This window comes from Pseudophryne corroboree, chromosome 3 (genome assembly GCF_028390025.1).
Source record: "Pseudophryne corroboree isolate aPseCor3 chromosome 3, aPseCor3.hap2, whole genome shotgun sequence".
Classification (NCBI taxonomy): Eukaryota; Metazoa; Chordata; class Amphibia; order Anura; family Myobatrachidae; genus Pseudophryne; species Pseudophryne corroboree.
In genome coordinates, this window is record NC_086446.1 from 582,194,584 (window position 1) to 582,218,033 (window position 23,450).

Genomic DNA, 23,450 nt, shown 5'->3' on the forward strand with positions numbered 1-23,450 from the left:
TGTGTATAATGCCCACATGAACCTTTGGGCTCATATATTGTGTAAATCTGGCTCTGGTACTAGCCGGTGCCTCCTGAGCCATTTACCTCACTGCATGTCCCTAAATCAGTTAGTATCTGAATATTTTAGATGTCCTGGCCTCTTTCTTTCAGAGATCTAGCGTGTATTTATTTTGTTCACCATGAATGTTACACCTTGTTACCCACTATTTACATGACATCACAACAATAAGAAGATTTGGATCTAACTTTGTCAGGGCAGATTTAATTGTAGGACTATCCAATATTATAAATGTAGTTAATCTGCTGAAATGCACCGAAAGAATTAACCCACAAGATGACATACAAAAGAATTTATTTGTCATGTGCACGAAAAAAGAGTTGAACAACTGAAGCGATGATCAAAGCCACTGTGGCTTCAGTCAAACACGTCTGATCAAATGTTGTTGCACAGACGTGTCTCTTGTACCCGAGTCAAAGAAGGCAGAATGGCCTGTACGCTGTACGCTGCAGTTGCATCATTACATTGTTTTCTTTTACAATTGTCTCTTTATATACATTTTCGCCAACTTCAAACAAACTGCAGAATCAATAAATAGTAAGTATATTTAATTAGACAGGAAAGCATTGCCACCTCCCAATTCCACTCTTGTGCTAACTTCCTCTCCCAACGTTCTTCTAGTCCATTGTTGCATTGGTCAAACAGGGAATCTGATTGTCTCAAAGGAAAATTTTATGAATAGAAACTTTCCTTTTCTAAGAATTCATATATTTTTTAATTTTTGTCTGAAGTCTTTTTACTTTTATTTTTGACCATTGGAAAAACAATCATGATAAAGCATGCAGACTTTTCCACCATGAAACAAGTTGTGTGCATATTGTCACTAGCACAATAACGGAATGTACAAAAAGGGGTTTATAACAACACGTTATTTTGGGCCTCATTCTCTATAGCACGTACTCCAAACAACAGTAGAGAGCTAACACTAAATGGTAGAAACAAATAACCAATTTTAATGAATTTCAAACCAAACTTTAGGTTCAGGGTTGGCATTGTGAATCACTGATGACTTTTAGTTGTAGTTTTTTTTTTTATTGAATGTAAAAAAAAGATAGCAATTCTGATCTGTGCTGGAAGCAAGGGAGCTAGGAATATGCAGTGTAAAAATGATAAGAAGGGCTAGAGAAACATGCAGAACATTGTGTTTGCATAGAATACCTTTAAACGATTCTTTTGTGTCAAAATGAGGCAAATAAAAAAATCAACCTATAAGGCTATTTGTAAAACCCGCAAACTTCGGCGAGCCGCTAACGTTCATGCTGTGCTTTATTTGAAACATTTTTCCTTTTTTATTTTCTCCAATAAGCACAAGAAGACTTGCAACATACAGACATTGTGTTGTTATCTACATGATGAAAGCTTCATTTAATAGCATGTGTAATGAAATGCAGATGAACTTATATACAAGACAAAATATCCTTCACTTTACACACGTCATCTTTCTACAAAGCAGCAACCATTTTGTTTTGATGTCAAATAAATGTAACTAATTGCCATTGTCAAGTGTTTCTATAGATCTAGTGGAGTGCACTCATGTGAAACTGGATTCTGCCATACAATAGTATCGCATAGATTCAGTGTCGGCATAACACAAACCAGGCATAATACTGCATAGGCATCACATAAATAAACACAGGGAGGGGAACAGGAATCTGGCTTTGGGGTTTAAAATTTTTTGGGGAGAAATCAGCAGAGTTGCAAAAAATACATATTCGTCAAACTCAGTGAAATTCTAATATTTGTTTTGTTTTAACTTTTTCAGCATATTAAGTTAGTTTCCGAGTCTTTATTTTCCTCCTGATAATTCCTATTGTTAGCTAACATCTTCTGCTCTTTGTGGTTGTTGAGTTGTTTTGCTTTACTGCAATGTAATTCCCATGAAGGGTGTAAATGGACAATGTGCTTGCATTCGACTTTCTATTTGTAAAGACATGGATGAGATATGATATTATTATAGGACCATAAAATGAGTAAAGAAAAGGAAACACCCATTTTCTACTTCTCTAACACTGTAGTATTGATATGATGCTCAATCCCCACTTTCTTAGGCATCAACCCAAATGACTAGGGGAGTTGGGGTGTAAGTTTTGACACTGTCTGAAAAGTTATTGCTCTTGCATATGAGCACCTTCTCTGTGCTTGTGTCCTGTTGATATGAGATGCACTCAGTAGCATGTCATTACAATAGGAATTATTGTTTTCTATTGAAATAACATAGTCTATACACACAAGCTTTCAGTGTGAAAGCTAAAGCACTTGGCACACAAAGCTTTTATATAAAGATAAGCCTACCTCCATAGGGAGCAATGTTCTATACTCTGAGTGGCTTTATATATCCATTTTGACACTACTGAATATACCTCAATGGAACATTGGAATAGAGAATGCACATGTGCAGGAACAACCCTAAAAGAGGGTTATATGTGGAGGGCTTTAAAAATGTCACTCAAAGGTATGTAACCCATTCTTCACATGGATCTTCTCATAGGTGTACAGATTTGTAACCAACATGACAAATTCAACTTATCTCCTATGAGGATATCTGGAAAATATGCACTAGTGATGTGTGAGGGCTTGTACACAAAACATGTAGCTAGAGCTGTAAGGTCACCACAGTCTATAGCACAGGTCAGGAAATGAAAGTTAAAGTGGAAGTATATGTATAATCTTAATCAATTAATAGACTGTCCTCTTAGTAAAAACCTACAACCATTTAGAGCAGGCAAATTCTATTTCCTTTGCTGTAAGGGTGTAATGAACATCACCAACCACTTTATGAAACAACAGTGCACCACCAACTCAGGTGAAGATAAATTTTCAAAGCAGAATAAAGTAATTTATAACACCCATTTATCAATTTCTCATGTATAGATAAATACCTCACAGATAGTTTATTTAAAGTCAGCAAACTTCATTTCTTTTAATAAATTAAGTTCCACTTTAATGATAATATCAAAAGCCCAAAGGATGTAGGGGAGACTAAACAATGAGCAGATTTGAGGCTACATCCACATGTACATATTTTTGGGCCTGCATGAAGATCAGCTCCTCCCTGTATGCCTGAAGATTGCGTCAGTGTCGACGCAGACTGCATTTCAACTGTAACGTACTGTACAGATGGCAGTAGATCCTTCCACATTGCATGCAGAATTATTGGCATAAGCACAAGTTTTGAGAAGAGTCAATCTAGTGTAATATAAAATATAATGATTTAAATGAATCAGGTATATATTTAATGTGGCAGAACACTATGGGGGATATTCAATTGTTTGAAAAGTCAGTTGGGCGTCTGTTTTTTCCTATGTAATAGACAGGAAAAAATAGACACCCAACCGACTTTTCAAACATTTGAATTCCCCCCTAAATGTTTTTGAAGTGGAAGCCCTAATATCTTCTTTGATTAAAGGGAATATAAACAACCTTTAGATGAAAGCCATCAAGGTGTTGTGTGTTAGGTGCTTTATGTGTTTATACTGCATTTCAAATCTGTTTTCAACTATTCTGTTAATCGGTATTTTAATATTTCACATGGTCCACAAGTTGTCAGCAGCTGCACTAAAGCGCGGCACCAAAGCGCATTGCTTGCTAGCCGTTATTCTCCCTACTGTTTGGGTGTTAATATAGTGCAGATAAAGGGAAATTTTATGCACAGCAAATTGCATAATCAAATCGGATCTCCATCATTTGGAGGGTATTACCCTGTTTTTGGTTACACTTGGAGTTCCCATTAATAGGGGTCTATTTACTAAGCCTTGGATGGATATAAAGTGTATGGAGATAAAGTACCAGCCACCCATCTCCTAACTGTCATATGTCAAACAGTCTGTAACATGACATTTAGGAGCTGATTGGCTGGTACTTTATCTCCACCCACAGATGTAGTAAATAGACTCCATAATCTCTGTCTTGAACACACAATTTCCAACATCAATATGATCATGCAAAAATACACTTCAGCTGGATCGGGAAATATAAGCTTTATCTTAAAGGAGTTTGATGATACTACCTACTACTAAGACGTGATGCGTTTTGTCATCTCAATATTCCAGGCGCTGTGAGCAGGGCCTTGTGGATTTGTTGTAAAACCATGTCACTAGGCCCCGGGTGGCAGAAATTTAGGTGCAGCAGGGTACCACTACCTACACATGTTTAATCACCTTATAACAATATTTATGTGTGTATGCCAATCAGCATAAACAAATGTAATGATCAGTTTAATTGCTAGTAGAATATGTTTATTTCTTTTATACACAGGACATATGGGTCATTATGGGGATTAGGGTAAGGGATCTCAGCTGCAATTGGGGTAAGGAGAGGGTAGTAAAACAAAAGCAGCGTAGAGTGGCATATAGGTGAAATTCAGACATGCCTGCCCTGCTAGAGGTTGGGTCAAACTCAATGTGTCCTTTTTTTCCATTTAAATAACTGGAAATGCATACTGTCTGTAAACCTGACGTAAGTGCCATTTTTCAATCAGAACAAAAATATTGAATTTACAAAGCCATATCCTGTATTGTTATTGTTGTTTTTACAATGATTTTGATTCAGAGATTGTTCCTGATATCAGACCGTGACACACTAGTGCAACAAAAAAAAAAACCTAGGAGGAACAACAATTCAAGAACTGCCTTCTTTACATGATCCTACGACATTCTCTTCATTTTCAGCATTTTTTGTTTTTGTTTTTTTCATAGAAAAACTGTCTATTGTTTTTTTTTACAGACCTTCATGATAAAGCATAAAAACAGTGTATTTTATATATATATTTATATATTCATATATTTTATTTTTTATTCTTTTTCTGTTTATCATTTGACTTTGAAACTGTCCTCCTGTCTTCTCCTCTGAGCTGATTGTTTTTCACAGGGATGGTGTCCACATGGAGTCTGTGACATGCCAGCAAAAGGAGCGGAGGGTGAGAGACGGGCGTCCGATCCAAGGCAGGAGGGGACGGTGAAACAACTCTATTAAAACTTTTACATTTCTTCAGTCCTCCAGTTGCTTACTGTTTCGTGACTACTCTGTCCACTAATTTTTCTTAGTAGGTCTCACTGATGGAACGCATTTTATGGCGGAAATGTTTAAGCCTTCTCCTTGTTTTCTTTTTCTCGTGTACAAATTGTTTCCACCTATAATTGTAATACATATTTGTTTCTGGAGTCTAAGAACAATGTCTTGATGCTTTGCATTGCTGTTTTTAACATAATAGCACTGACATTTTAAACACTTTACTGCCATAAGGTCCCAAAATCCATAGTATAAATTAATCTGTGGGCCTCTCTTTTGCAGCAAAAGGGCTCCGGTGTCAGGTTGTGTTTGCTGGGTGCTCAGTTAGCTACTGTATGTATAAAGTAACAACAAGAAGAGAGAATTTCAACCCATTGCAGCTGAGTTGAATCAGTAGCTGTAGTGGAGTGATTTCTGGAGGCACGAGATGAGACGCTCTTCTTCCCAGGATGACGACGTTCACACAGGTACAATATGGAGGCCTAAGTTCTCGCCATGTAGTTTCATGTGGTTTCCATGGTAACTAGTGGCGGTCATATGCAGTGGCAGCAGTGGGAGGTGCGGAGCCCCTGGATGTGGCACTATAATAATAAGGGGAACCTGAAAGTTAACACAGGAGAAGAATGGACTGGTTGAAAGGACAACAAGTGAACGAAAACACAGACACAACAAACACAACAAGAATAGATATACTTGGAACGAGACACTGTGTTTTTTGTCTGTAATAACGAAAATCTCAGTGTACAACTGTACATATGTGTTACTATTAAGCTTGTTAATGGCTTACACTTTAGTCCAAATCTCTCTCTCTCTCTCTTTCTCTCTCTCTCTCTCTCTCTATATATATATATATATATATAAAAGCATTTCTGACTAATATATAGGCACAGAAAACAGACTGTGCTCTTCATTTATAGATATATTTTTTAAATACACAGAAAGTTCAAAACAGGGCATCCATAGTGCGTAATTAATGTAGCTCAGGTTATGAGAAGATACATTTGTTTTGAGCTGTAGGAGTATTGCTGATAAATTACAGCAGAGCATGAAGTACCGTGCAAGAGACATACAGCATGCTGATTTGCACAAATTAATGGAGAATGAATATTCTCTATCAATCACTTTTTGGGGTGGTAGAATTATTCTGGCCAGTAGAGTAGGACATCAAATAGCATTCCATACTCTATTGCAGTGATTTTCAACCTTTTTTTAGTCACGGCACACCGAATAATATTTTAAAATTCCCAGGGCACACCATCAGTTCCCCACAGAAAAAAAACAAAAAACACACATTGGCCCTCACAGTAAAGAAAAATCCACACATACATTGGCCTACACAGTTGCTCCCCACATAAATCATGTTGCTCACACATAAATCAATCACATTTCTCCACACATAAATCGTATTGCTCCCCACATTAATTATTCACATTGTTCCCCCCATAAATCCATATAAATCCTTATTCTCCCCACATAAATCTTATTGTTCCCCACAGGAGAAATAAAATAACAAATATTAGCCCCTAACGGTCAGCTGTCCTCCTCCCTGTCCCTCGGTTGCGGGCGTTCATAGTGGAGTGCTGCAAATACTGAGCAGGGGGCGGTTGGGCAGGTGTGGATGTGGGTTGGCAAGGAAAGCTGTGTATGCAGGCGGGAACTGGAAGATGTGTAAGCAGGCAAGTGGGCTGGCTGGGTGGTAGACGCGGCAGCAGTGACCTATGATATCACACCGCTGCGTCTTCAAGTCATAGGTCACGGCCGGAGCATGACTGATCCTCTAAAAAGAGCCCGGGCCAACAGTTCACTCTGAAGGTGCAGGACACTGCTCTGGCTCCGCGGCACACCATGCAGCTGGTCGCGGCACACTGGTTGAAAAAGCCTGCTCTATTGGCTGGTGATTCATACCCTTCATTTACACAGAGCTTAGAAAGCACAACAGGATATGACATAATTCTTTAGTCTTACCTTTGAACAAACAGTTAACATTAATATGCACTTTGGTCTCATTATCTAAGAGTTAAGTTGTTACTCACTTAGTAATGCTGGATTGCTAAACCTCCATGCTTCATTGTATGTTGTGTACTGAGGGTGACTGTAGGGATTTCCTGAAAATTCACTTCCTAGAATGCAAATATATATATATATAAAAAGATAGTTATTAAACGTTTTTTTAGAATGCGCATTTAGTTTACTCACAGCGGATCTCATTCACTAACTTCACATTCAGGTGTAAAAATAGCACTAAACAAAATTAACCAATCAGTAGTTAGTTTTCACCTGTCTACTGCAGGTAAGAGAATGAAAGTAAGGGTTTGATTGGTTGATTTGACTCACTGTAAATGTTGCACTTAAAGGCAAACTTAGAAACACAGTCATAATGTAGACAGCCATTTTGTTACCAATATTTGCGAGACTCCACTAAGTTTGTGCATCACTGATCTCAATGGTTATCAGTAGGTTGATAGGCTATCTCATACATTTATGTTCAACCTGTAAAATGGCTGTGTAGGTAACTGGTGTACTTTAAATAAATGTAAATGACATTTCTACAAAATGAAAAAAAAAAAAAAAGCTATTAGTTTTCATCTAGCAAATTACATTACTATACAACACTCTATTTTAGAACCCGGTTTACAACAGAAAAAAAAAAAACATTTGCAAAAACAAAGACAACATAAAATTCCTGACCACATGAATGTGAGCTTATTCACTGATGGGCTGGTATAGTGTGGGTTAATATATAACACTGATCAACACTCATTTTATTGGTAATCATAGTAGAGTGATATTTGAGTAACTTTGTGGTGCTGATTCCGAATATGACATTGGTTTTGCTAGACTAGCTTTAATTTTTTGGATACAAGAAAAATACAACAGACAACACGAACCGCTCAACTGCCAACTGTCAACTGTTCCAGTTCATTTATATCATAGAAGGGGAATATTCTAGAATGATTGCATGCAGAGTAAACACCTAGAATATTTGTGTGTTCTTTTAGAATGTTCTGGTAGATTCCTATATGCACACGTTACGGCTAAGTTCATTGAGGGTATCCATTATGTCAATAACTAGAGTCAATTCAAAATACTTCTTTCATTTTTAAATTCAGCAACCCAAAAATATCCTAAATTCTCACAAATACTTTGCAACTAATCAATTTTTTTTGTATTCGGGCTGTGTAACGAGATAGTAATCTTTTCCACCAAGAGTCTGTTATATGGTATTGTTCGGATGTAACTACCGACAGTACTGGATCATGTTACATCTATTCCAACTGCTGCACAAAGCCTGAGCTGGTCATACAAATGTAGACCAGTGTCACTCTCTCAAGATTGCAAAATCTTGTTTCTAATGTAAAGCACTGACCCAAACATTTTACTAAACCACTTATATGGTGTAAGTCAATCCTGCGCACATTACCATTGGTGAAGGTATGGAATCTGCTAATTTCCTTGCTAAAGTCTACAGGGTATGAGGATAAATGAGGGAAGATATATTGCATCAGAGTGCCTTCTCAACTGCTTAGGAGGCCCTTTGCAGAAAATGGAATTGTCCCCATAACCTAGTAATGCAAACAATTTAATATCTATTGATATTATCCCTAGCAGATATTTTAGATTCTCTTCCCATGAATATCAGACAAGGTCCCATTAGCCCTTTGTTATTATACAATTAATTTATTATATTAGACATAGGTAAAATGTGCAGGAAACAGAGCAGCAATACATGTGTCTATAGGTGTGTGCAGGAGGGAGGGAGAAGCCCAGCGGACAGTGGAAAGTGTTTATTGACTAGACGTGAAAGGACGCATACAGGAGGATAATGAGTTTTTGAGCTCAACTGTGACCAAGAGGAACTGAGCTATCTCTTTCCATGATCGCTAATGAAACAAGTGTAATTTCCTCATCAGCATTGAATTTTATTTCCATAGCCCCCTATCTGCTCACCTGGCCGCTAGCCCTTTCCAGCGGTTCATTGCACCTATCTGGACTCCTTTTTCTTTACATTCTACAATAATGTCTCAAACTAATACTCTTGTGTATTAGGGAGTAAAAGTGTAAGGGGTGAAAAATATAGATCTGTTCTACATCTTTATGCAATGTCATTTAATGGAGCATTTAGTCTTACTTGTGTTATATATCTCAGAATAGATAAACATGGGTATGAATACGTTGTCAATGCTGTGTGCAGAGAAATAGTAGCCTAGTGTATATCCACTAGACTAATTCTCCGTATCCATCATATGCTCCGACTTCTATCTATGATTATGTATATGAAGTAAGTGTGTGTGTGTGTGTGTGTGTGTGTGTATATATATATATATATATCTATCATATGTAGTCAAAAGTGATTGGACACTGACAGCAAATAGATCAACAAGATTTTGTTGACGTCAGTACTGTATGTCTACCACGAGCAGTAATTACTGCAGACACCCTTCTTGGCAAACTGTCCACAAGACCAGCTGTGACATTGAAGAAGGTTGAGTTGGTCTAGAATGCCCTCATTGCCCCAATTTGTCCCAGAGGTTCTCACTAGGGTCTAGACCCTGAGCTGGCCAGTCTATCTGTGCTACCAAATTTTTCGTATACCAATCACTTTTGTCTACATAGTATATATATATATATATATATATATAATGACTCTTTCCACTCCAGTCTATCCTCAATGCTGCAGCCCGGCACATATTCCTCACCAAATGTACTACCTCCACCTATCCTCTCTTACAATTCCTTCACTGGCTCCCCGTCCCTTTCAGAATCCAATTCAAGCTTCTCACACTCACTTACAAAGCCTCGACCTCTTGTCTCCCACTTACATCACTGATATCTGCCTGTACACTCCCACTCATCCTCTTCGCTACATTAATGCCTGCCGCCTCTCCTGGCCACTGATTACGTCCTTCCACTTCTACCCTATGTTCCACACTCACTTTCCACACCATCCACTATATTTAACTTCTGTCAAAATGTTTAAATAACATCAAAATGGTTATGTTATGTTAGCATTAAAGATTAGGATTTATAGTATTTCAACAAACCTTTATTTTTGGAAGGGATTTATCTAATAAATGTTTAGGAATAACTAAGGGGTCATGTAAAGAAGGGTCAGTAAAAGGGTTCCAGTCAGGATATCAACATTCAGAACGTGGACAAATGCAGTTAGGGTTAGGAAGCAATTAGGCTTAGGGTTAGTTTAAGGTTAAAATATCAGGGTCGATATTGTGACTGTCAACATTCAAATGTCAACTTTTTGAAAACACTGACATTGTGTCAGGGTCGACATTTTGATGTCGACATGTTAACTGTCAACATTCTGAACATGTCGACATCTTCAATGCCAACATATCTTATGACACCCCAGTAAAACCTCATGTTTTCATCTTATTATTTCTGTAGAACAACAGACTGTAAAAGGTTACGGTATGCATACTGGACATTTCATTTATGTGGCCTTAGTTACAGAAAAAGACAACCTGAAGCCCTTCATTGTTGTGGAACTACAAGTCCCAGCAAGATATGCCATGTACTGTAAGCTATAGATGGACAACATAAGACATAAGGTTGCCACTGACTTGTCTACAGCTTATTCTACAGAGAGAAACCTGTATATATATATATATATATATATATATATTATATGGTCCTGTACATTGTGCTTCTTACATGGAAGATAATCAAGGTGAGTAAATCACATATATTAAATCTAAATTTAAATAAGTTATGTCCTATTATAAGGAACCTCATATTCACTCTGACAAGTAAAATGACTGTATATATATTTATAGCATAACAGTGGCCTTGTATCACTAACTTTCTTCCATATAGCTAGCATTAGCATTAGACAATGTGAGAACACAAGCAAAACACACAACAGACAGATAGGCACAATGTGCTAGACTCACCACTCCCAGTCCTGCAGTGAAACAGACATGGTTTAGAGCTGGACAGACATGAGCAGCACTCCACAGGCTGGACCGAATGGTGGACCGAAACGTTGGTGCCTGTCAATGCAGTGATAATGAGATGCCTCTTCCCTGTCAGTGACCTGTGGAGTGCTGCGTGCTATGTGTTTCAAGCTCTAAGCTTAGTTAACTAGTGTATGCCAAATGAGAAGGGAATGACCAGTCTGTGTGAATATATATACTGTATAAACTATGTGTAATGCAATATTTCCATGTACCTCTATTTAGTACAGCCAATTAGATGATTTGCCTCTGCCTATTGGTAATGTCACAGCAACCACAGGGATCAGCTGACCCTGGCCTCTAACAGCAAACATTAGCAAGAGAACAGTTGTATAAAACAGTAATACTTTCCCAATGTATATATGTAATTATAACTGTAGTGTGCTGGATTATTATAAAACAAAAGTGGTGTATGTCACTGATTGCTGATGATAATGCTAATACTGAGATTAAAGTATTAATAAAAATAAAACTTTGACTCACCAGGCACCATTCCAGCCAGGGTTGAGGTGGGGTAGCTTCCTTGTCCCGTTGGAGGAACATGGGGAGGGTAACCGGGCAGGGTTGTACTTGACATGTCTCGACCTAAAAACAAATACACATTTTTTTGTTACTAGCTGTAAACAATCTCATGTTTAAAGAAAAATATGTATTAATTTGTATTGAACATTATTGTTTGAGTATTCCAAATTCTTCCAAACAATTCATTTGCAAGGTCTCCTGTTATTAGAATGCAAGTAGCACTTGCTTATGTCCCACACACACATTGTCCATCCAGTCAGCCTACTTGTCAGACAATCACACAATACTCATATTATTTCCACTTATCATCAGGGACAAATGTGACACTATAGACTGTACATCCAAGATGTTCCTATGAGGGTATTGTTAATAGTATATTCCTATATAAGTCAGTTAGCCACTCATAGCACTTCAGGAGGTTTGTCACTGGGAGCCAGAAAAACCAGGGCTACAGAAAATTAAACAGGTTTAAAAATTGAAACTCATAAACCCTTATTCCAATTCTAAGCAGATTGTCCCTGCTAAGCCTGTCTACAAGTAATGGATGTTGACCTTAGCCAAGGAAGATATATAAAATTAACATCCACCAGGAACTAGAACTTAATGTTTGAAAGACTAAAACACTTATTAAGTTGGTAAAGACAGGTAATACACAATTTATACTGATTACATACTAAGTGGTGAGATGGTTTTATAATACTATTTTCTATTACAGTAGCCTCTGTGTTTCAGTGGGACACATTTCACTATGTTATGACACACTGGAAGCAATAACTGTTCTGCACCCTAAAATTAGAAAGTAATCAAAACTTGCATTCAGTTGTCTAAACCCAAACTTTGCTAAACAGCCACAGGATTCAAATGAATCCCAAATGTATCTGCACATTTAGTGCAGTAAAATTTCCCAGAATACATTCTGTTCTAGATTATAGCAGGGAACTAGAAAATAACACACATTTCATAACCAGCATTAATCATCTGGAAATATCCTCTATTTATTCAGGCAGAACGACTTGGAAGCTAAATCTATGATCCTGATTTTCAGTAATCCCAGATAAAGTTGCTATATTATTAGCAAGTTCCATCCAATACTAGCAGAGGTAATTAGTCCACTTATGCTTATAAAACTTTATGGCTGATAAATTTTTGACTTTCAGTGCCATCAAAGACCTGCTAGAATGTCCAGCTCAGGAACTCAACAATATAATGTTCCCGACCAGGGTATTACTAGGGGTTTAGAGAACAATGATCTGGACCCAGCAATGTCAGCATCCCAGCCATCCAAAGAGCTCATACTACTGGCGTTTATGCACATAACAGTTTATAACTCTAGAAATACATATTGTATATTCCTTAGAGCAGGGCCCTCTTCCCTCCTGTTCTCACAGCCCTCTTCTCTCGCACTTCAATTACAGCTCTCTCTGTATTGTGTACTGAGAACTGTGGTGCTAATTGTCACCTGTGCTGTGTTTTCATTTTTCAGTAACTGTAATATTAAGTTCTGTGTACCCTGTATTGTTTTAATGTGTGTTGTATGTACGGCGCTATGAACCACTTGTGGTGTCTTATAAATATAATGTAATAATAATAATAATAATAATAATAATGATAATAATAATTTGTAAACAGGCCTGACATTAGACACCATTGTTTCTAGTGTCCCCATACAACGTTGTGGTTTACTAGCATTTAATTGTCTTAGGAACGCATCCTGTTCTAACTGTTCAACTTTCTCTCATCTCCAGGCGCTAGTAGCAAACCCAGGTCAAATGCAAATAAACAATCAGTGGCTACTAGGCTTACGTTCAGCTAATGAAATAAAGCATAACATAAATGCAAGAATAGTTTAAACAAAAAAAAAAGAATCACACTATTAAAATGGGAAAAACTAGTCTACTGGCTGATAGCGTCATACACATTTTCATTGCTTGACAACACAAGCGTTAGCACTGAAATATGAACCTGGTTGACGTTAAAAGCTTGTTTTTTGCATGACAAGTAAAACAGACCTTAAAAGCAATGAAGATGACTCTGTAAGATCTTCTTCTCACCTTGTACATAATATAATACAGCTACTAAATAAGAAAACATCTATATATACAACCCTGCAACAAATGGGCCCGCAGCAGTGTATTTCCTCTTTATCAGTTTTCATTAGGATGGTCCCTGTCTTTGCACTTTCATGACTGTCTTAGGCCCATACACACTAGACGAGAAAATAAAAGGTCTTGCTCAGAAGGGCCATTCTGAGTGAGATCTTTTACAATCTCGTCTAGTGTGTACACTCAATGTCGTTAATGATGCGCGCTCCTGTGCATAGTTAATGGCCCCCTCCCTTGTCTGAATATGTACAGATGAGGGAGGTCCTTGTTAACCACAGGTATGCAGCAAATGCAACATGGGCGTCATTCCCCCCGCCACCCCCCCCCTGCACTTGCCAATGCCGGCACTCCGCTGGGTCCCTGTCGCTGCCAATATCGCCGGTGGCGGGGGCTCATCTAGTGTGTATAGGCCTAGATGGGATGCGGTCAAGATCCCACCAGATGGGATCCCGGCAGTCAGAATACCGACACTGGGATCCCGACCGCCACAATCCCAACATATTCTCCCTCTGTGGAGAATAAATTAGTGTGCCGAGCGCAGCGAGCACGCAAGGGTCTGCGTTGCGCTCGCCCCCTGTTGGGATTGTGTCGGACGGGATCCCGGTGTTGGTATTCCGACCTCCGGGATCCCGTCCGGCGGGATCTCGTACTGATCCCGCCTAGACACAACTGATGAAAAGTAGACTGATACAGACTTTCCTTTGCTAAGTTATTTGCCCTGTTGAATTATAATTGTGCTATAGTAGCAATGAGTCTGATATGTGTACAGCGACGATAATAAATATCAAACTTCATGTTACTTAAAGCCAGCTACAGGCTTTAATGACAAGCAGGGTGAAAGCTTCTGCATTTTAAAATATCAGATGTATGTGCTTCATGAATTATTTAAGAGATTTTATGTAATACTATCTTTATAGATCTTTACAGTCAACTGATTTCCAATAATGACCAGAATTATCAATGTTATCATCATGGGTGAAAATAAAAACCTGCAGCTCACCTTGAGCATCCTATACAGGTGAAGCAGAGAGGTCTTCTAAAACAAAGCAGTTCTAAATGCAATAATGTAAATGGAATATGTTACTGATCCGCTGAACTCATTTACTTTCTGTAATTATTTGGGGCCTGTTTGGCACAATATATTCCAATCATCAGATAAACTCAGTTTGAGCACGTAGATGATTTATGCATGAGGGTAGGTACCTGCTATGAGTGGCTGGCTGCCGAACTGCCCGTAGGTAGGGCCATGGTGGGTGAAGGAGCTGTACGTAGGTGTGGATGCATCAACCGTGAGGGCCATCTGGAAAGGCTGAAGATCAGCCAGCCCCGAGCTGGCCAGTGAGGAGGGAGTGAAGGGAGTAAGGGAAGCTTCATGAGGCTCTTGCTTTACATAGAGGTGAGAGGAGAAACTCTCTGTGAGGAAGAAGGAAATGGATGGACAGAGGACAGACAGACACAGGTTGGGTGGAACAAAGAAAGAGAAAAAATATATGTATAAATGTAAATGGAATGATATAAAACAACAAAACAAAAATAAAGAGGGTATAAAATAAGTAAAAAATAATGGTTCTGTAATTGTTTTGGCACTTTGATAATTGTATCTGCTGCAACAACATTGTATAATCAATCTTGCGGAAGCCGTGCTACATCTTCATATGAAAAACACAGAGACCTATGTAATAGGCAACAATTATTTTAAAGTGCTTCTCCTTATGTAGGTCGCATTATCCATTAAAAGTTATGACTTTGTATATAATGCGAACCTTCGGGGGATTGTTCATATATATATATATATATATATATATGTCTCTATAAAGTTATGAGATTCAGAGAAAGCAAAAGAAACCATGGAGATGGTGATATTGTGATATTTGGTCTGAGTTATGAGTTTTTGTTTTCGTCTCCCATTTTGTAAATAAATAAATAAATAAATACAAATTGGACATACAAGCTACACAGGCCCCTCTGCACGTTTGTATTTGCCTGTCCATTTAGACAAACAAGTTTTCTAGTTTGTAATCCTTTCTAAATATAAACCTGTTTGTGGGACTGTTAAAGTGAATTGGTAATCTCTTGTAATTCAGACTTCCTGAACCACTGCAGCTCTACAGCAGACTGTGATCTTGATGTGGATTTGCACTTAGTCAGGGCACAGAGGATACAGTTTCAGAGTAAGGCAGAAATGTTCTGCAAGAACAATAACTAGAGGAATTACACTGCTGAGAATTCCTCACATTGTTTACCTGTGAATTTAACATAGTCACTGCACGCAAGTTCGCAACACAACCCACACAATACGTAGTATATCCTGCAAGTATTTAATGGGAATAATAATAATAATAATAATAATAATAGAGTTATAATAATAGAGTTGTATTTGGTAATTTACCTTTTTTATTTTGCAGTTATATTTTTATTGGGAGTGACTGGGGTTGTCATAGACCCCATAGATTCTATCAGACCTTATAAGCCTCAAATGTCAAAATATGGGCTTTTGGAAATTTACAAAACTACAATAGCATACCTATACTTTGCATCTAAACCCTTCTTCCATTCTGCAGACTTAGACATCGCCCTAAGTGTGTCTCCATGCTGGCACATCTCTGGCATTTGATTCCAAAAGATGGCAATGGTAACTAAGATGATCCCTGGGGGTGGTTTAAATAAAAATATTGCATAACCAAAATTTACGATACATTGGCAGTACGGCCCTAACTGTGTGGAGTTTGTATATTCTCCTCGTACTTGCGTGGGTTTCCTCGGGTGCGCCAGTTTCCTCCCACAATCCAATAATACACTGATAGCTTTATTGGCTCCTGACAAAATTAACCCTAGTATGTATGTGTGTGTGTGTGTGTGTGTGTGTGTGTGTGTGTGTGTGTGTGTGTGTGTGTGTGTGTGTGTGTGTGTGTGTGGGCAGACTAGATGGTGGTTCTTATCTGCCATCAAATTCTATGTTTCTATGTAACTCAGAATATTTCAATATGTATAAGGGAAAAAAGTTATATTCGTGTAATTGATCTGGAGAAAGTTTACGGTGCTAGAAATAAGCAAAACAGCTAGCCAAAGGCTTGACTAATGTACCTAAATCTAAACAGATATTTTATGCCCGCTTTATTAGGGGTTTACCCTGTTATACTTTACACTGTTTTCAAAAAAATGATCTCATTGAGGCTCAATGAGCACTGTTATGTCTAGACTTTACCAGCCAATGATATATTCTCACTGTTAATGTAAAAATTCCCAAATTAAAATTGTATGCAATGCTAAAATATGTGAAGCTGCCTGTTATTTTCACATTTACTTGCCACCTGCATACAACTGAGACAGTCAGTCAGTAGGCTTTATATAATCCAGAGAAGACAACCTATCAATTTACAAATAACCAGTGACATCACTGAGGTGAATGGTATACTGTAAAGCCTTTGAGATACACTAATATACACTAATATAAAAATGATGAAATAGATCCACTTGAGTGATGTTACATACCAATATGTTATTATCTGAGCTATGTCTAATACAGGGAGCTGGTGCATTTTGGTGTTTATACTTAACCAATAACACTAGAGAATAACAAAATAAGTGAAAGTTTTATATATAAAATAACATATAAACTTATTTCCTTACTTATCTTTGCAAATATAGTAAACTGTATGGCTTTACAAATATAGATAACTGTACGGCTCTAGAATGCCATAGATGAGTAATGATAGATATATAGTTCTAGAATGGTGAAAATGTAAGGAATATGTAACTCTAGTGCACTGACGTAGTGATAACTGACTAGATCTAGAATGTTTACGTAGTGATAAATGTATAACTCTAGAATGCTTACGTAGTGATAAGTATATGGCTGTAGAATGCTGCATTGTTAAATGACTAGTTCTAGAATGCTGGAGTAGCAATAAATGACTAGCTCTAGAATACTGGAGTAGTGATAAATGACTAGCTCTAGAATGCTTAAGTAGTGACAAATGTTAACTCTAGAATGCTGAAGTAGTGATAAATACATGGCTCTAGAATGCTGCAGTGATAAATTATGAGAGTTAGAACGCTAAAGTGATGACAAATGACTTGATACTGAAGGCTGAGGAAGTAAATTATTAGATCTAAAATGCTGAAGCAGTAATAAATGACTTGCTCTAGAATTCTGGAGTAGTGATAAATGGCTAGATCTAGAATGCTGTAGTAGTCATAGCTTAGGTTCTATCACTGGAATTGATTCTCGCAAGAAATATAACAAATGGATTTTGCTGGACAGAAAAGACACCCAGAGCTCTTTAACAAGGCAGTTTAATTTACCAAATTATATTATTATGTTATTTCCTGCTGGCAGCTCTTATTGAATCTGCACATTTTAAATTATTTTGTCAAATAAAACGATTGAAGTTGGAAAAATGATTCAGGAGGGGGAAAAAAATTCAGCAAACGCAAGGAAGATCTCCGACGGTGTCTGCTTTAAAGTGAGACTCTGATCCAAATATATAGTATTGTGTTTTAAGGATACTTAATGAGATTATCCTCTAATAGCTAAAAAATTGCAGCATCTCTCACCTTGACAAAACTATCTGGGACGCCTGTACTTCCCTTCCCCATAATAATCACATTGTGAATCATTCATCTTTAATAGATTATGCAAATAGAAGGACATAAAATCAACAATGATCAATAACGCCAGGCATTTAATTGCTCGTAAAAAAAGGGGGAAAAAACATTTTAAGATTGAGAATAATCTGCAACCTTTTTTTGGCTAATGACACCATTATTCCAAAAACTGGAGCATGGCCTAAGTGCAAGAAAATAACCCCCTCACCCCCACCCCCTTCTTAAGCTTTTTCCTTAATCTGTCCTTTACAATGTTTACCTTCATTACTGTTGGTAAACAGCACTGAGTCTTAATGAGTGTTTCTGCGCTGCTCTTTTCTCTGATTGAAATCCTGCATACAGATGAACATGTTAGTACTAAGGTGCCACCTGGGAGTATCACGCTGAGCCTGCAATGAACTTTCCTCACACTTGGACCGAGATGGATCAGGCGGAGGCATCTCAATGACATTGAAAAGAAGTAACGGAAAGGCCTGACATGTCTAGGCTATTGAATATGCAATCAGACACACTAAAACAAATCACACTCTTTTTTGCCACCCCAGTACCCTTAGCAATGGCTCTACAGAGCAAGGGAGCTTATTGCTATAGCACATCTGCTTTGTGATAGGAAGCAGCACAGCCCACATGAATATACAGTGAGCTGTGACCTTGGGTAATTCACCTTACCCTCCGTATCAGTGCTTCATGACCTACTCCTGAACTGTAGCAGATCATAACAGCTGAGTTATTATTACTCATTTACTGCGCTGTTCCACCACATAACAGCCTATCCCCTGTACAAGCCATAGCCACAGCAGCAGCTATGATATGGTGTAGATGTACAACCTGCCAGCTATGTCATAGGTTACTCAACTACACTCCCAAAACAATCCTTGTACTTGTGCCCGCCTGACTGCATTGTCAAGAAAGCTGATCTGTAACACATAATACATAAGTAGTAGTATTATGTGAATCTTCTACAGCAGGCATTCCCAACCTTGGTCCTCAAGGCACACTAACAGTCCAAGTTTTAGGGGGTATCTGGTCTTGAGGTCGATAGCACTTAGGTCGACGCTCATTAGGTCAACCACTATTGGTTGACATGTATTAGGTCAACGTGGTCTATAGGTCGACGTGGTCACTAGGACGACATGGCAAAAGTCGACACATGAAAAGGTTGACGAGTTTTTAAAAAAAAATTCAATTTTTTTATTTTTTCATACTTTACAATCTATGTGGACTACGACTGGGAATAGTAACCTGTGCCGAGCGTAGGATGGCAAGTGAAGCGCACCATGCAAGTGGATACGGTGCACTAATTGGGGCTCCCGGTCACTTTACGAAGAACACTACACCCAAAAAAATATAAAAAACTCATGTCAACCTTTTTCCATGTCGACCTAATGACCGTGTCGACCTATTTCAGGTGGCGACCTAGTCTCTGTCGACCAATAGTTGTCAACCTAATGACTGTCGACCCTATGATATCCATACTTGAGTACAGGTGATTTAATTAGTACCTCAGTTATTTTGACTTAACCATCAATCCTGAAGCCTGGATATCACTAAAACCTGCACTGTTAGTGTGACGTAAGGACCAAGGTTGGAAATGCCTGTTCTACAACACCAAATACTATATACTGTACTCTATACGTGTTAATGTCACAGCAAAGGAGTAATGTATCCCAGTCTGCAATGAAATGTGTTACTTAGAAGTTGAAATATATACACAGAACTTTGCTCAGCTGTTTGTAGTTTTGTAGTTTCTGAAGACGGTGTTAGATCCTTCATTCGAGTTTCAAAAACCTGAAGTTTCCAGAGCTAGGTGAATTTAGGGCCTCATATTATTGTATGGGGACAGCGTGCCGCATCAAGATAAGCAGGAGATATCATATTTCCTGTGTGACACATATAATTAAGTTGTTCACATGGAATCATGAAAAATGACTAGGTTCCTTATTTTCTCATATATGTCATTCTGAAGCAGTGAAAAAAGTGGAGAAGAGGACCAGTGGAGAAGTTGCCTATTGCAACCAATCAGATTGTGCCTATCACTTATAGAAAGTACTTCATAAATTCTACCTGGAAACTGATTGGTTGCTATGGGCAACTTCCTCCAATGATCCATTTCTACACTCAACCCCTTGGTCTTTCCATCATATTTTAAATAGCATCATTTTGTTTTACAGCAGAGGAGCACATTTGCGGGAAGAATGTATTTCAGTTTAACACACTCACAATTGACACACGCAATAAAGACAGTCCAGTGCACTCTCTCTCTCTCATGATTAATTTAAGCCATAAATGAGTATTTTACACTGGAAACAGAAAAGTAGATCTTTTTTTTTAAAGGGCTGGTACTAAAATGGAAGCAGATTTCCATATGACACACATTTTCATAGGGCACATCTAGAGAGCCCTCCACCTCTCCATACACTTACATGCACTTGTAGTGAAAGAGTAGGTGTGACAATCTGTGTGCACTGGTGTAAAATCTGGGCAGCACAGATAGTGTAATGGTTAGCATTACTGCCTCACAGCACTGAGGTCATGGGTTTGATTCCCACCATGGCCCTAACTGTGTGGAGTTTGTATATTCTCCCCGTACTTGCGTGGGTTTCTCCCACAATCCAAAAATATACTGGAAGGTTAATTGGCTCCCTACAAATTAACCTTAGTGTGAATGTGTGTGTGCATATACGTGTGGTAGGGAATTTAGATTGTAAGCTCCACTGGGGCAGGGACTGATGTGAATGAGCAAAATACTCTCTGTAAAGTGCTGCAGAATATGTGTGTGCTAACTGCAGAGCCTAGGGCATTTGATATGCCTAGGGGCATCAGCAGCTTCTGCTGATTAAAATGATATGCGGCATGCCTATATTCTGTGTGTAGCATTTCATATGCAGATACAGCCACAGTCTCACACAGTATGTGGGCATGCCGCATATCATTTTAATCAGCAGAAGCTGCTTGTGCATCCTAGCCACATAGCAATGCAAATAAGATGCATTTTCATAAAAAAAGGTGCCCGACGTTAGCATTGAGGCAAGATTTATGAGGACACATCTGTACCCGAGCAGAGGCAGAGGTCACAGTGTTAGTGGCAATGTGAGTGCTGTGTGCATGTGAGTGGGTTGGTTGTGCAGTAGTGTTCGGAATATGTGTAAGGAGCATTATGTGTGTCATGTAAAAATGCATTAATAATGTGCAACATATGTGTAAGGGGCACTATGTGTGTCATTATGTGTATAAGGGGACTAATAATGTGTGGCATATGTGTAACAGGGTACTACTGTATGTGTGTCATTATGTGTATAGGGGCACTAATAATGTGCAGCAAATGTGTAGAGGGCACTATGTCTGTCATTATGTGTATAAGGGCATTAATAATGTGCGGCATATGTGTAAGGGACATGGGCCCTCATTCCAAGTTGTTCGCTCGCTAGCTGCTTTTAGCAGCATTGCACACGCTAAGCCGCCGCCCTCTGGGAGTGTATCTTAGCATAGCAGAATTGCGAACAAAAGATTAGCAGAATTGCGAATAGAAATTTCTTAGCAGTTTCTGAGTAGCACCAGACTTACTCCTACATTGCGAGCAGTTCAGTCAGTTTCGTTCCTGGTTTGACGTCACAAACACACCCAGCGTTCGCCCAGACACTCCCCCGTTTCTTCAGACACTCCTGCGTTTTTCCCAGAAACGCCAGCGTTTTTTCGCACACTCCCAGAAAATTGCCAGTTTCCGCCCAAAAACACCCACTTCCTGTCAATCACACTACGATCACCAGAACGATGAAAAAGCTTTGTTATGCCGTGAGTAAAATACCTGACTTTTGTGTAAAATAACTAAGCGCATGCGCTCTGCGAACCTTGCGCATGCGCAGTAAGCGACTAATCGCAGTATAGCGAAAATCGGCAATGAGCGAACAACTCGGAATGACCCCCATTATGTGCAAAAGGGCATTAATAAAGGTTGGCATAATATGTAAGGTGGCGCATTATGTTTATAAGGACATTAATAATGTGTCTCATATGTGTAAGGGGCATTACTGTGTGGAATTATGTGTATAAATGCATTACTAATGTGTGGCATTATGTGTATAAGGTGCCTTACTATGTGGCGTTGTGTATAGAAAGGGCACTACTGTGTCGTCTAATGTGAATAAAGAACAATAGGTTGTGGTGTAATGTGAATAAGGAGCAATTCAGTGTGATGTATTGTGAATAAGGGGCTCTACTGTGAGGAGTAACGTTTAAGGTAAAGTGATACTACTGTGGGATATAATATGAATTATGGACACAATCGCATGATCAAATGTGAATAAAGTTACAGTATTGTGTGGCCTAGTTGGAATTGGGGTTACTATTGTGTGGCCATGCCCCTTGCCAGCAAAAACACACCCCTTTTTGGCCTGTGCGTCAAATGTGCGAACTGTTCCTATTTAAAATATAGGGGTACAAACACCAAAATAAGGACTGCTATGGGTGAGGGGTGATGGTGCTGGGAAAGAGGTGCAAGGTTAGAGGTGGAACCAGCGGTGGTGCTAGGGGGAACCAGCCATAATCTTGCCTAGGGCATCATATTGGTTAGGGCCGGCTCTGGCTAACTGGTAACAAATAAATAAATAAAGGTGATTTGCGGTGCACATTGACTACTCTCCCTAAATTACCTCCAAGAGCTTTACACTGCAGTACAGACTCCTCCAAACAGAATTACTGCATTTCCCAGTGCTTCCATTTTCACTAATTCTGTCTTTCGGGTGGTCTTCAGTATGCCGGCTGTCGGGATCCCGGCGCACAGTATACCGGCGCCGGAATCCTGACATCCGGCATACGACACTTATTCTCCCTCGTGAATAAAATAGCGTGGCGCTCGCCACCGTGCCCGCAGCGTGGCGAGCGCAGGGAGCCCGCAAGGGGCTCATTTGCACTCACCACACTGTCAGTAAGCCGGCGGTCGGGCTCCCGGCGCCGGTATGCTGGTCGCCGGGAGCCCGACCGCCGGCATACCATACCACACCCCTGTCTTTCTACAGAGCAGCACATTTACCTCAGTGTCTACAATATAATCAGGTCAATTTTAAAACCACTTCTTGCACTTCCTTACATAAACACACTCATTCTCTTTCTGTTCCCAATGATAGGGGTGATTTAATATGTGCAAGATCCTATAGGACTCTCCCGTGAGGAGACACCATGGAGT

General features: G+C 38.9%; 1 protein-coding gene across 6 annotated transcripts in view; it reads right to left on the reverse strand.

Annotated features, from left to right (window-relative positions):
- Nucleotides 1–337: 337 nt before the first annotated feature.
- The window catches only part of PAX2 (paired box 2), an 85,349-nt gene continuing 62,236 nt past the window's right edge, over nt 338–23,450 (reverse strand). For 2 of the 6 annotated variants that reach the window (XM_063961417.1, XM_063961413.1), the window contains exons 8-11: nt 11,520–11,621; nt 10,974–11,072; nt 7,101–7,187; nt 338–5,648 (exon numbers count right to left, since the gene is read on the reverse strand). In XM_063961417.1, the coding sequence (XP_063817487.1) occupies nt 5,527–5,648; nt 7,101–7,187; nt 10,974–11,072; nt 11,520–11,621 (410 nt within the window). In that variant the 3' untranslated portion in view covers nt 338–5,526. Of the gene's footprint in view, nt 5,668–7,100; nt 7,188–10,973; nt 11,073–11,519; nt 11,622–23,450 lie in introns of all 6 variants that reach the window. The other 4 variants (XM_063961419.1, XM_063961416.1, XM_063961414.1 and 1 more) reach the window with 3 other exon arrangements.